The sequence below is a fragment of the Lactuca sativa genome, chromosome 1 (genome assembly GCF_002870075.4).
Source record: "Lactuca sativa cultivar Salinas chromosome 1, Lsat_Salinas_v11, whole genome shotgun sequence".
In the NCBI taxonomy this organism is placed as follows: domain Eukaryota; kingdom Viridiplantae; phylum Streptophyta; class Magnoliopsida; order Asterales; family Asteraceae; genus Lactuca; species Lactuca sativa.
This window is the reverse complement of record NC_056623.2, coordinates 35,372,311-35,385,007: the sequence shown is the minus strand read 5'-3', so window position 1 is coordinate 35,385,007 and position 12,697 is coordinate 35,372,311. Positions and strand designations below refer to the sequence as shown.

Genomic DNA, 12,697 nt, shown 5'->3' with positions numbered 1-12,697 from the left:
CATAACATTTTGTACCAAATTTTACAAAGCAAATTTACAATTTTATCTTTTAAAAATATAATTTTATCTTTTAAAAATATAATTTTATCTTTTTAAAAATAATTGAGTAGTTTTGTCATTTTTTTTCATTAGCCTAATGGTTAAATGGTTAATTTGTACATAAGATGAGAAATATTTTAAAGGCGAAAATGAAAAAGAAAACGTAAATGAAATAAAAACAAAACCCTCGTCCCACAAAACCCTAGCCTGTTCATCTCTATCTACAAAGAAAACTCTCACGACAGAAAAACCTTAGCCGAAGGTCTCTCTCTCTCTCTCTCTCTCTCTCTCTCTCTCTCTCCCTAAACCAGCAAAGAGTTCGTTACAGATAAACTCGAATGAAGTTGACGGTTGAAATCGGCGACGGTGATGGCTAGGGAGAAGGAGACGACTGGGGACGGCGAAGGTACGTCTATAACTGTGTCTGTGCACGTAAGAGGTCGTCGATAAAGCGACGGCGACGAGGAGAAAACGGGGAGGCAACGGCGTCGGTTTTCTAATTTGGTATTTGGTTGGGTAGGTTTCGGATTTTATAATTATTACCTGGATAAATTTGGCAAAAAAACAGAACACCCCCTGAATCAAGACGGCTACTATTATACTCAGCAAGAAGCTGTGGCTCACTGGGTTTAGTTTTCCAGAAGCAAGAATGGCAATGGCGTTCGCTACACCAACCAACACTTTCAAGAAACCCCCGTCTTATTTCTGGTTTTGTCATCCATGCCCTCGTTCCCCTACTTCCATAGTGACATCTTCTTCTTGTCGGTCTATGCGGAGTTCTGATTCTAACAAGTCCCTTTACAGGTTTGCGTTCCTTATCATCTTCTTCCAAGCTTTGCAGCGTTCATTTGGTTTTTAATGTTATGTCTGTTATGGCTTTATTTCATAGGTTCATTTTTTCTTGTTGATTTATTTATTTATTTATTTTTTTAATGTTGTTATAACGGGGTTCTTGGATGTTAGGCAATGATTTGACTTCTGAGCTGACAAATCAGAATAAGATAGTAAGATTAGATGATTAAAGCTAGGAATATGTATGTATTTTGACAGTTTAGAAGTAATTAGGCTTGAAGAATAATAATCATAGCAATATAATATGTTGGTTAATAACGCATTAGGTCGGACTCTTGTACCTCTTCAGGATGATAATTATTGGATTCTTCTAAGTGTGGTTTTGGTTGAGTTTAACCTAAACATCATCAATTATCAGTATACCTGTTTTTTTATTTTGCATCTATATCCATACATATTCCTTAGATGACTTTAGAAAATTCAAAACAAGTTACATATTTCAGTATTTGTTTTTCTTGAAGATGATAACATTTCATGATCTCATTCTATTTTTGCAGGTGGCAAGTTCAAAATCTCCATACTACAAAAGATCGTTTTTGCAGTACTTCCATGGCTCTTACTCCCTTTGGATTCAACTCATGGTCAAATGTTAGTACCATGTCCTTTGATGAAAGCCGAAGATATGCGTACACAAGAAATAATCAATCATATGCTGATTTCAGGCTTCTTGTAGAATCAAAAAGTGGCAATTCATATGCTCGAATGGTGCCACATGGCAGTAAAGATGGAATCCAGGAAAACACTTGCATCACACCTGTCTTGGACACTCATCCACAAAACCTATTCAGAAAAAAAGATGAGAAACCACAAACATGGAGTCAAGCAAGAGAAGTATTAAAAGCCACTAAAGAAAACACATATTTTTCTAATAAAGTCACCCTTGCTGTTCCTAATGTACCTAATGTACCCAGTGCTCAGTATGCAGTATCTGTCATAACTGAGCCCTGTAAACATGAGGATATACAAGGAGCTTTAAGAAAGGCTCAAACCTTGTCACCACCTCAAGGGCAAAAGCTTCCAGAATTGAAGCAAAAGTTTTCAGAAGATACACATGTTAATGTTGTCCCAAAAAAGGACTTGAAACTGGAGAAACCTAAGTTGGAGCAAACCATGTCACCACCTCAAGGGCAAAAACGTCCAGAGTTGAAGCAAAAGTTTTCAGAAGATACGCCTGTTAATGGTGTCCAGAAAAAGGAACTGAAATTGGAGAAACCTAAGTTGGAGGATTTGAATGAAACGTATATTGTTCCATTAGATTTTAAGGAGTATTCTCATTTACAGAAGAAGCTTACGAGCATTTATGACAAGGTTCTTGTAGTTGATAACATCTCCATAGCCAAACAAGTTGTTGAAAAGCTTACAACTCAGTATCGTCATCTAGTCCATGCATGTGACACAGAGGCATGTATCAAAAATCTTGTTTCTTTCTGTATTAAAAGTCAAAAAGAAACACTCATATGTAAGCTTATAACACACTTGTGATTGTAATTTTCAGGTGGCTGCAATTGATGTGAAGCAGGAGACACCTGTTGATCATGGAGAGGTTATATGCTTCAGCATTTATTCAGGGCATGAAGCTGATTTTGGAAATGGAAAATCTTGTATTTGGGTTGATGTTCTTGATGGTGGTGGTAAAAGCATGTTGGATATATTCTCACCTTTTTTTGAAGACCCATTTATTAAAAAGGTTAGTAGACACATTTTTTTATATTTTTATTTGGGTAAGAATAGCACCAATGTAGTTTATTTGGCATATATTATTACACCCTTAATAGGTGTTATGTTATGTTGTTGTGTAGGTTTGGCACAACTATAGCTTTGATAACCATGTTATAGAGAATTACGGTCTTACCCTTGGTGGTTTTCATGCGGACACAATGCATATGGCACGGTTATGGGATTCTTCTAGAAGAATGTCGGGTGGGTATTCTCTAGAAGCACTTACTAGTGATTCAAAGGGAATCATGTCAGGAGCTAATTTAGGTCCTAACGAAGAGTTAATCGGGAAAGTATCAATGAAAACCATTTTTGGGAGGAAAAAGCTGAAGAAAGATGGTAAGGAGGGCAAAGTTGTCATTATTCCTCCCGTTGAAGAGCTTCAAAGGGTAGAACGGGAACCGTGGGTTTGTTACTCTGCTTTGGATTCGATAAGTACTCTCAAGCTTTATGAGAGATTGAAAAGTAAACTATCGAATAGGGAGTGGAAGTTTAATGGGGTTACAAAGGGGACATTGTTTGATTTCTATGAACAATATTGGCGTCCTTTTGGGGAGCTTTTGGTGAAGATGGAAACCGAAGGGATGCTGGTTGATAGGGATTATTTGATGGAAATTGAGAAAGTGGCGAAAGTGGAACAACAGATTGCTGCTGATAGATTTAGAAACTGGGCATCAAAGCTGTGTGCAGATGCTAAGTTTATGAATGTTGGAAGTGATACACAGTTACGCCAGCTCTTTTTTGGTGGCATTGAGAACAGGTAGAAAATTTATGAATGTTTAGCTTTTTGTTCAATGTTGTATGATTTTGATTGTTAGCATAATTTATGTTTGTTATGCAGCAAAGATCAAAGTCAATCTCTTCCAATGGAGAAAGAGTTTAAAGTTCCAAATGTTGACAACATTATTGAAGAAGGCAAAAAAACCGCGACTAAATTCCGTAAAATCAAACTGCATGCGATTTGTTCTGGTCTACAAACAGAAACATACACAGCATCCGGATGGCCTTCTGTTTGTGGAGATGCTTTGAAAACCCTTGCTGGAAAAATATCCATGGATTATGATTTTATAGATGATGACAATGCAGAGCTGGATGAAAACACAACTGATGATTTTATTGAGTTGTCCGATAAAAAACCCGGAAATTTCTCTAAAATTTCTGAAAATTCTTATGGCACGGCTTATGAGGCGTTTGGTGGGGGGTCTGAAGGACAGGAGGCTTGTCATGCAATTGCTGCATTATGTGAAGTTTGCTCTATTGACTCGTTGATTTCCAACTTCATTCTTCCTTTACAGGTTAGAATAATCAGTTCCAACTTATAATTTATCATGTCAAATTTGGAAAATTAATAAAATGTGTTGGTTTTTTGTTGTTCGCAGGGAAGTCATATATCTGGTAGAAACGGGCGTATTCATTGTTCGTTGAATATCAACACAGAGACAGGACGTCTATCTGCTAGGAGACCAAATCTGCAGGTTACTTTCATTTTACATTTGTTTTAATAATAAGATAAAATAAAAATATGATTATGATGTTGACATGTGTCGTGTATGTATCTCTTATCTTTGACTTTCAGAATCAACCTGCTTTAGAGAAGGATAGATACAAGATTCGCCAGGCGTTTATAGCAGCACCTGGGAATTCTCTTATCGTTGCTGATTATGGACAGGTAAAGTAGAGTTCATTTTATAAAGTTCATTTGATCGTATAAAAGTTATAACTGATTTATTTATGGTTTGTAGTTGGAGCTTCGGATTCTTGCACATCTTGCAAACTGTAAGAGCATGCTGGATGCGTTTGAAGCTGGTGGGGATTTTCATTCAAGAACTGCAATGAATATGTATCCTTACATTCGTGAAGCAATTGAAAGTAAGCAAGTTCTTCTAGAATGGCATCCTCAAACTGGTCAAGAAACTCCACCTGTTCCTCTTCTAAAGGTAAGCCAAAAAATTATATTTTCTCATTATTAGAGAGTGCTTTTTTGTGTGTTAATAGTGTTTTGTTTATGATTAGGATATGTTTGCTTCTGAAAGGAGAAAAGCAAAGATGCTTAATTTTTCCATTGCATATGGGAAAACTGCTGTTGGGCTGTCACGTGATTGGAAGGTTTCGGTTAATGAAGCAAGAGAAACGGTTGCGCGATGGTATGGAGGTAGAGAAGAAGTGCTGAGGTGGCAAGAAGCACGTAAAAAGGAAGCTCGCAGAATTGGATGTGTGTATACGTTGTTAGGACGTGCACGCACTTTTCCGTCTACCAAAAATGCCCCTCCATCTCACAGAGGTCACATTGAACGTGCTGCCATTAATACCCCTGTCCAGGTTCATTTTCTAACCACCTTCAACGCACATGCATTTCTCCAAACACACACAAGGGTCTGATTTAAAATAAAATTATTATGAACAGGGAAGTGCTGCTGATGTTGCTATGTGTGCCATGTTGGAAATATCTAAGAATGCTCGTTTGAGAGAGCTTGGGTGGAAGCTGCTTCTACAGGTTTGTGTGTGTGTGTTTTTTTTGAAAAAAATATTTTAAGAAAAATGTAATAAAAGCAGAAAGAAATGAAATAAATGAGATTTGGAACACACACAGGTTCATGATGAAGTGATATTGGAAGGGCCAACAGAGTCAGCAGAGATTGCAAAAAAGATAGTGGTGGATTGCATGTCAAAGCCTTTTGATGGGAAGAACATTCTCAAAGTTGGGCTATCGGTTGATGCTAAATTTGCCAAGAACTGGTACTCTGCCAAATAAGACGAGTGCCACCTGTCCCCATGTTTTAGAGGTTGGAGTGTCTGCTCTGTGAAGTGGTTGATGATTGATTGGTGATGGAAGTTTTGCCTGCCTCTGTTGTGTTAATTTTATATGACTCTTGATTTTAGGTCCTGCTTCCTTGTAAAGTAGAAGTAGTTTTTGAGTGACTTTGCAAAAGATTGATTCATGTGTATTTGCTTTGTATATATAGTTTTCTTAGGTCTTTAGGTGCTGCTGGTAATACTTCTATGTAACTTTGCATTCTATGATTCTAAGTGTAAAAAAGATGTTGAAGCCACTGCTGGTTTTTACTTTGTTTATGCCTTTCTGTTAAGAGTTAATATATATATATATATATATATATATATATATATATATATATATATATATATATATATATATATATATATATATATATATATATATATATATATATATATATATATATATATATATATATATATATATATATATTTTTTTTTTTCATAGAATTCTTGTACTGTTTTTGACCACCATTTTTTCTTGTCGTTAAAAATAAATAAATAAATAAAAATCTTCAACTAGTAGCCAATTGAGCTCACAGCATGACTGTAGAGTGTAGAGCCGTTTGCCATGACCTCATTATCATTATCAAACCAATAAAGTAAAGGGAAAATGAATCAAAGAATTCGCTCACTACAATTGGGCCTAACATGCCAACTGAGATCCATATGGTAGTCGGTGTCCCAATTGTATTGAGTATCCTAAGTCATCAAATCAGAGTTCTATATATAAAGATTCAGGTTCGTTGTGTGATGATAAGGAAATGCTAGTAAATTGAATAATATATATAAATAGTTTATGCCTTTCATATCACCAAATCAGAGTGGCGCAGCGGAAGCGTGGTGGGCCCATAACCCACAGGTCCCAGGATCGAAACCTGGCTCTGATAACAGAGAAAGGCTTCCATAGTTTTTTATCCCTATGTGCTTTCTCATAAAATGAAACAAAATCATCCCAACACTTTCCTAGTTTCCTTCTTTAACTTTGTTATCCAGCTCAATATCAGACACTTTTTAATTTAAAATACTTTTTCAAATTAATGTTCATATACTTTTCATAAATGTTACAACTTAAACCATACAAACGTTATTTGTGTCTGACGGGTATATTACTGTCAAACTATTGTAATCCTGAATGATTTACATCCTTTTAACTTTAACACCTGTTTTGTTCCATCTAAATACATTGCTTTTGACAAAATCTTAGTTTTAAAAACTAGTCACTTGTAAGGAATGAGAATGACAACCTTTGTTTTAGTTTCTTATATCTGATAACTGAGATTTGAAAATAATCTGCAAAACTATTGAACTTTGCAGGAATATATATATATATATATATATATATATATATATATATATATATATATATATATATATATATATATATATATATATATATATATATATAAAGTAGTCCCATGTTAACACAAACAAGTATAACTAGTTCCATCTAAATAAAACTTGGTGTTTGAAACCCAATATGGATCATACAATTGAACTAAATTTTCATACTAAAACATGCTATACTACTAATCCCAACTAAAACAACTGTCTGTCGCTAAAGACAAGGGAAGTTACACTCTATTGTGAGTCCTCATAGCAAATTATTAAAAACATAAACAGAACATCATCAATCCTAATCAAAACTACCAACATGAATTATTGACTACAAGGGAGCAGCACATCAATTGATCAACAAACTCTTCAATGGGGCATTTTCTAGGTTTCTGTAATTGAAGGATATTTATGTCATTTTCTTGCATCATATCATCAAAGGGGGGCATGTTGAAAGAAACCAACAGACGGGAACTCATAAAAACGCCTGCTTTTCATTGACAGCGTATTACCATTAACCCAAGATTGCCCTCAACCCCCCACTGCTCAAAAAAAGATCAAACAAATGTGATAACATTAGTTAATTATCTGAATATATCTTGGTACATGAATAAAATAAGGTATGCATACCCATGGAAATAATATGCAATATGTGCTTCAGGGTGCATCACTTCCTGCAGTAGGTTTTCTGTTCAAGTAACGAATTACAGCATCTTCCACCCTATCAACCATACATACACAAAATAAGTCAAAACATAAGTACAATTGTAGTATTATTTTATATAAATTTACAAGAGATGATTTCCATTTATTTCAACTAGGGTTATAATAGCTAAACTTGAATTAGAAATAGTAAAAAGAAAACAAAGAACTCACCATGGTTGATTATAAAATTCAGAACGATGCTCTTTCTCAGCAATACGAGTAGCATCACCAGCAGCAGTTTTCAAATCCTTACTCTGTGATGCAATAAATGCATTAATAAACTCACTTGGTGACTGACTAAACCCTAAAAAGAAAGCCCTTCTACGCCTATGTTCATGAATTTTCTTGATTGCAGAACAAATCGCTTCATCACAAGCATCAATCTCCCTATGTTTCTCCAAATTCTCCAAGAAATTTGACATATCTTTATCCAATGAAAACGGGACATCCACAAGAACATCATAACACGTATTCCCAACCGGATTCTCCCCAGAAAGCTTGATTTTATGCTCCAAATGTATAGGCTGTGGTGGGGATAAATGCTGTGAAATCTTTTGAGAAACCAATGCAAATTTCACTTTATCTTCTCCAAATAGTTTTCTAAGAGGTGGATCACATGTAAAGAAGGAAGTATCAGTTGGGATTTGAAGTTTTTTCATTTTCACATATTGCCAGATGGCAGCTATAATTCGAGGGCGGGTCTCCACCTCGAGTCCAAGAACTTCACTTAAAGCAGGAGAAAGTTTGAATTTTTCAGGGGTGTAATTCATTTCTAATCGAATTATAGCAGTGAACTCTTTATCCCCTTTTCTTTTCACCTCAAAACCTTCATTAAGTGCCAAAGATCTAGAACTTTCCCACAAGATTACATGGTTATCCGGGTAGAGATTTTGGTCTAAGTAAATAGTGATTTTCTTGAAAAAAGATGAAAACTTTGGATTATTTGAGGTTTCTGTTCCGTTTTCTAGTAACCTCCCGAGAATCTTGAGAGACCATGATGGAGGCTCTGTGTTTTCTTTATGGATTCCGGAGTTTGTTTGATTTGTGAATGTGTTGAAAATGTAAATTCTGAGCATTTTTTGGATGCGAGGAGGGTTTTTGATGGATTCTTGAATGTCGACTTTTTTTCTTGCAAGAGCAGAATCCACACGACCCTCAAATTCCAACAACTGAGTGTAAAGGGCGGATTCCGGTAAAAGAGCGGCTACTTTGTCCGGAATCTGCTTTTCTGGTGGCCCTCTTTTTCTTCTCCGGGCTGCAGGGGTGAGTTCCATGGTTTTTAAAGGTGAACCACTAGCAGCACCAGAGGAACTTGGAGGTCTAGAAGATGGTTTTTGACCGGATCTTTTTGCATTCATGGGTGTTATGAGTGATGGAGATGAGACTCCGATGTTAGTGTTGCTATTAATCCCTACCATTGGATTTGGCTTCTGGGAAAGCGATTGGGCTTGAGCTTGAGCTTGTAACTGAGCTTGAAATCGGGCATGGGCAGCTCGAGCTTGAGCCTGAGCTTGAGCTTGAACGTATTGTGCTTGAGCTAGCGCCTGAGCCTGCGGCTCAGACAGCTGAAAGTGACCGGAAAAATGGGCTTCACCGCCTTCATGACTTTGAGGTTGTGGGTGGTGCGAATGGTTCATAGGTGGTGCCATAGATTGAGGAGCTGTTGCGCTTGAATTACCAAACCCAGTTGGAACACTCATGCCCCCAACGTTTTTCATTGAATTGTTCATATTATTACCACCCCCCGCCATTATTATCTCAATCTAACAAACCGTAATCACTGTTTTCTGTACTTCCCACGATTCTATCAAACAGAGCCCTTCCTGAAACACTAATTTAAGTCAAAATCCCCAACCTTTAGCATTCAATTTGCTAATTACGTACATGAGTATACAAAGATTAAAGTAAACAACAAAAATCACACACGGATCAGTGCAATTGCAACTTGTGAGAGTTCAAGACACTGGTATATATGAATTTGAAACCCTAGATTTTGTTGGATCGAGAGAAAATGGGAGAATTTGGGACTTACACCGAATGTTGATAGAGATTTGGAGTTTCCTTTTGGGGGATGAGGATTCCAAGTTGTGAGCTGCGTTCGATAACCTCTGCTTCTTTTACTTAATCGTTTTCCCTCTTCTCCGGAATATCTTTTCCGCTCGTCTGTTCGCCGTTCGTGGCGTTCTTGTTGTGGTTTTCAATAAGCTCTCGAAGTTACCAAAGTGCCCTCGTTCAAACCCAAAAAATTATAGAAGATTTTTCTTTTCTAGTTAGTTTTTAAAAAAAAGATAATACGTATAAATATTATGGTTTTCGGTTAAATGAAATTTCAAAAATAATATCTATAATTTATTTATTTATTCATTTATTTTAATTGATTACCGATTAGGTGTGAGACCCATGTATTATACGAATTTATTAAAAAATTATTTCTATAAGTAAATTGTTTTTTTTTAGTATAAGTAACTTATTCTCCGCATATATATATATATATATATATATATATATATATATATATATATATATATATATATATATATATATATATATATATATATATATATATATATTTCCGTTAACCCATAATTTGAAGAAATCCAACAATAATAAATAAATGTTTTGCCCACAGTAAAATCCTATATTGATAAGTTAGCTTATTTTTCGAGCTTTTTTATTTTGTTGTGTTTGGTAAGCCAAAAAGTAGCTGATAAGCTAGCTTATATGCTAGCTTTTTGAAAAGCTACTTAGACTAGTTTTTTAGGAGCTTTTTTAAAATTTTCCAAATACGTCCCTTAATTAATTATAGAAACACATATTTTTACATGTCCTTTTATGTAATTTTATATATTTCAGCTAGTTTTACCAAACGTTACTTTTTATCAACTAGCTTTTCAGCTGACAGCTAACTTTTCAGCTAGTCCGTCAAACATAGCCTTAATGATTATAGTATAATATGGTGCATTGTATGATAGTATGCATTTCACAGTTAGAGAATGATAATTGAATGGATATGCGTGATATAAGGGAAACATACAAAAAAATATTTACTTGTTACAATGGTATGTGTTTTATAAGGAAAAGGAATCAAATAACCATAGAATCAATCAATCAATACATTTAATGCATTAATTATAATTTTTTTATATAAATAAAAATACTAGAAAATTACACATGAAATTAACTTAATTAAAAAATACCAAAAAATTATATGTAGCAAGAGGTCTAAGAATGTGACATGTGACAAAATTTATTTTATTTTATTATGGTAGATTTGAATGTATATTTTAGGTAAATGGATAAAACATAAGATGTAGGAAAGTCATTAGTTACTTTTTCGATAAAAAAATGTTTAAAAAAATGGAAAATCATCGAATTTATTTGATTTTTATAAAGTTTATATAAAGAAAATTCTACGAGCATCCCAAATAACCAAAGGAATTGAAAATACATTTTCTATCTAGGTACCGTGATAACTATATATAACATCACACATATTTTGTAAGATCTTTTTTTGATATGTGATGATCTTTTTATTTTGAGATAGTAAAGATCATGAATACATATAAAATGGTTTTATTTGATAAAAGATGGAAGATGGTTTTATTTATGTAGATGAGATGTTAGATGGTAATTCCATTTTTGTCAAATGTATTGATCTCCTAACTATCCATGCATGACTATCTCCTGATTCCCCTCCATGCTACAGGAAGCCCAAGAGACTAAAACAAAATGAATAATCCCCTAATCTAATAAATTAGTAGAATCTCGGCCACGTGACATTCACATAGCCCCCCCAAAGCAATTTTTCCCACTCTTTTCTTTTAATGTTAATTTCCTATACTACCCTTCAGAAACCAAATCGACAACTTGATTTTTGCGCTTCTTTTTGACTTTTTCCTGCAAAATTCAAATGAATTGAAATTAAATTATCATTTTTTTGTTTCTAAAGATAAGCGTATGTTTCTAATTCTTTCAAATATATCATCATATCAACTCCTAAAAAAACGCAATTTATCTAATCAATTAATCTTAAATACATTCTCACGGTTATTTTCATTCACATCGAATCCAAAATACGGAGAAAAAGAAAACGTTGCAGGAAATTTTCAAGTCGGCTGTTCTTATTGCTTTAAGGTATGATATTAATATTTTTTTTGATTGTTATTCACTTTGTGCATGTTCAAGTCGTCTGATATATGTTTCTATTTCAATGTATTTCTCACTGTTATCAAGTCTTCACGTTGCTATCCTTTGTTCTTTTATTGAATGTGTTCATCTTCATGTCGCATTCTATCTGTGACTATCGAAATCTATTACTCACTGTTAGTGTATGTATGTATTTTAAATATCGATGTAAAAGTCATGATGTTTGGTTATGATCTTATAATTATTGATTGTGTTCCATCTGCATATCACGATTGTCTGTTTCTTTTTTCCTCGATTGTAATTAGCCATAGCATGTCATTAATAATGAAATTAAAAATCAGATGTTTTAAACTTTATATATTGATTGCGAATGTATAAAAAAATCAAATCATTTTTAGAATGAAATTTTGAATGTCTGTTTCTTTTTTCTCTGTTTATTTTTTCTCTGATTTCTTCCCTAATATCCAATCAGTTAATACTTTGTTTAATCTTCCCTGATATCTAATAAAACTTCTTAGTGTCATTCAATGTGTATGCAATTAATTTAGTATAAATGCAAAAAAATAGTTGATTTGTATCTTTATTTTATGATTATATCATTTCGTTTTTTTTTCTGACCAGCCATACCATGTCATTAATAATGAAATCAAAATAAATATTCTGTTATGATTTCTTATTTTAATATAGTGATTTATTCATCAGATTAATATGAATGTTTTTTTCTGACTGCTTAACTGATTAATTACTTAATTGTATGTGTAGCACCTCAATAATTACAAAAATGACCCTTTTGCCCATGGTCAAAAATATATATCCACACACACACACTCATATAGACCAATTAAATATAAATGTTTCAATAATAGCTGATTTGTATCTTTATTTTATGATTATATCATTTCATTTTTTTTCTGACCAGTCATACCATGTCATTAATAATGAAATCAAAATCAATATTTTGTTTTGATTTCTTATTTTAATATAGTGATTTATTCATCAGATTAATATGAATGTTTTTTTCTGACTGCTTAACTGATTAATTACTTAATTGTATGTGTACCACCTCAATAATTACAAAAATGACCCTTTTGCCCATGGTCAAAAATATATA

At 33.8% G+C, this 12,697-nt stretch overlaps 2 protein-coding genes across 3 annotated transcripts; one reads left to right on the top strand and one right to left on the bottom strand.

Moving 5' to 3' along the window:
• The first annotated feature begins 237 nt into the window (after positions 1 to 237).
• Positions 238 to 5,657, top strand: LOC111920154 (DNA polymerase I A, chloroplastic/mitochondrial). Its single transcript, XM_023915750.3, has 11 exons — positions 238 to 843; positions 1,389 to 2,292; positions 2,387 to 2,578; positions 2,691 to 3,367; positions 3,449 to 3,902; positions 3,987 to 4,082; positions 4,184 to 4,276; positions 4,350 to 4,544; positions 4,621 to 4,926; positions 5,012 to 5,101; positions 5,198 to 5,657. Exons 1-11 carry the CDS (start codon positions 689 to 691, stop codon positions 5,357 to 5,359), a joined length of 3,324 nt encoding a protein of 1,107 aa, XP_023771518.1. The 5' UTR covers positions 238 to 688; the 3' UTR covers positions 5,360 to 5,657.
• Positions 5,658 to 6,821: 1,164 nt separating this feature from the next.
• Positions 6,822 to 9,662, bottom strand: LOC111920153 (SWI/SNF complex component SNF12 homolog). 2 transcript variants are annotated; one of them, XM_023915749.2, is made up of 4 exons: positions 9,473 to 9,662; positions 7,612 to 9,271; positions 7,366 to 7,456; positions 6,822 to 7,277 (listed from the first exon to the last, which is right to left on the bottom strand). In XM_023915749.2, the coding sequence occupies exons 2-3, from the start codon at positions 9,189 to 9,191 to the stop codon at positions 7,393 to 7,395; spliced, it is 1,644 nt and encodes a 547-aa protein (XP_023771517.1). In that variant the 5' UTR covers positions 9,192 to 9,271; positions 9,473 to 9,662; the 3' UTR covers positions 6,822 to 7,277; positions 7,366 to 7,392. The 2 variants fall into 2 exon arrangements, with proteins under 2 accessions (XP_023771517.1, XP_023771516.1); XM_023915748.2 differs by having other exon boundaries at positions 7,612 to 9,263.
• Positions 9,663 to 12,697: the final 3,035 nt, after the last annotated feature.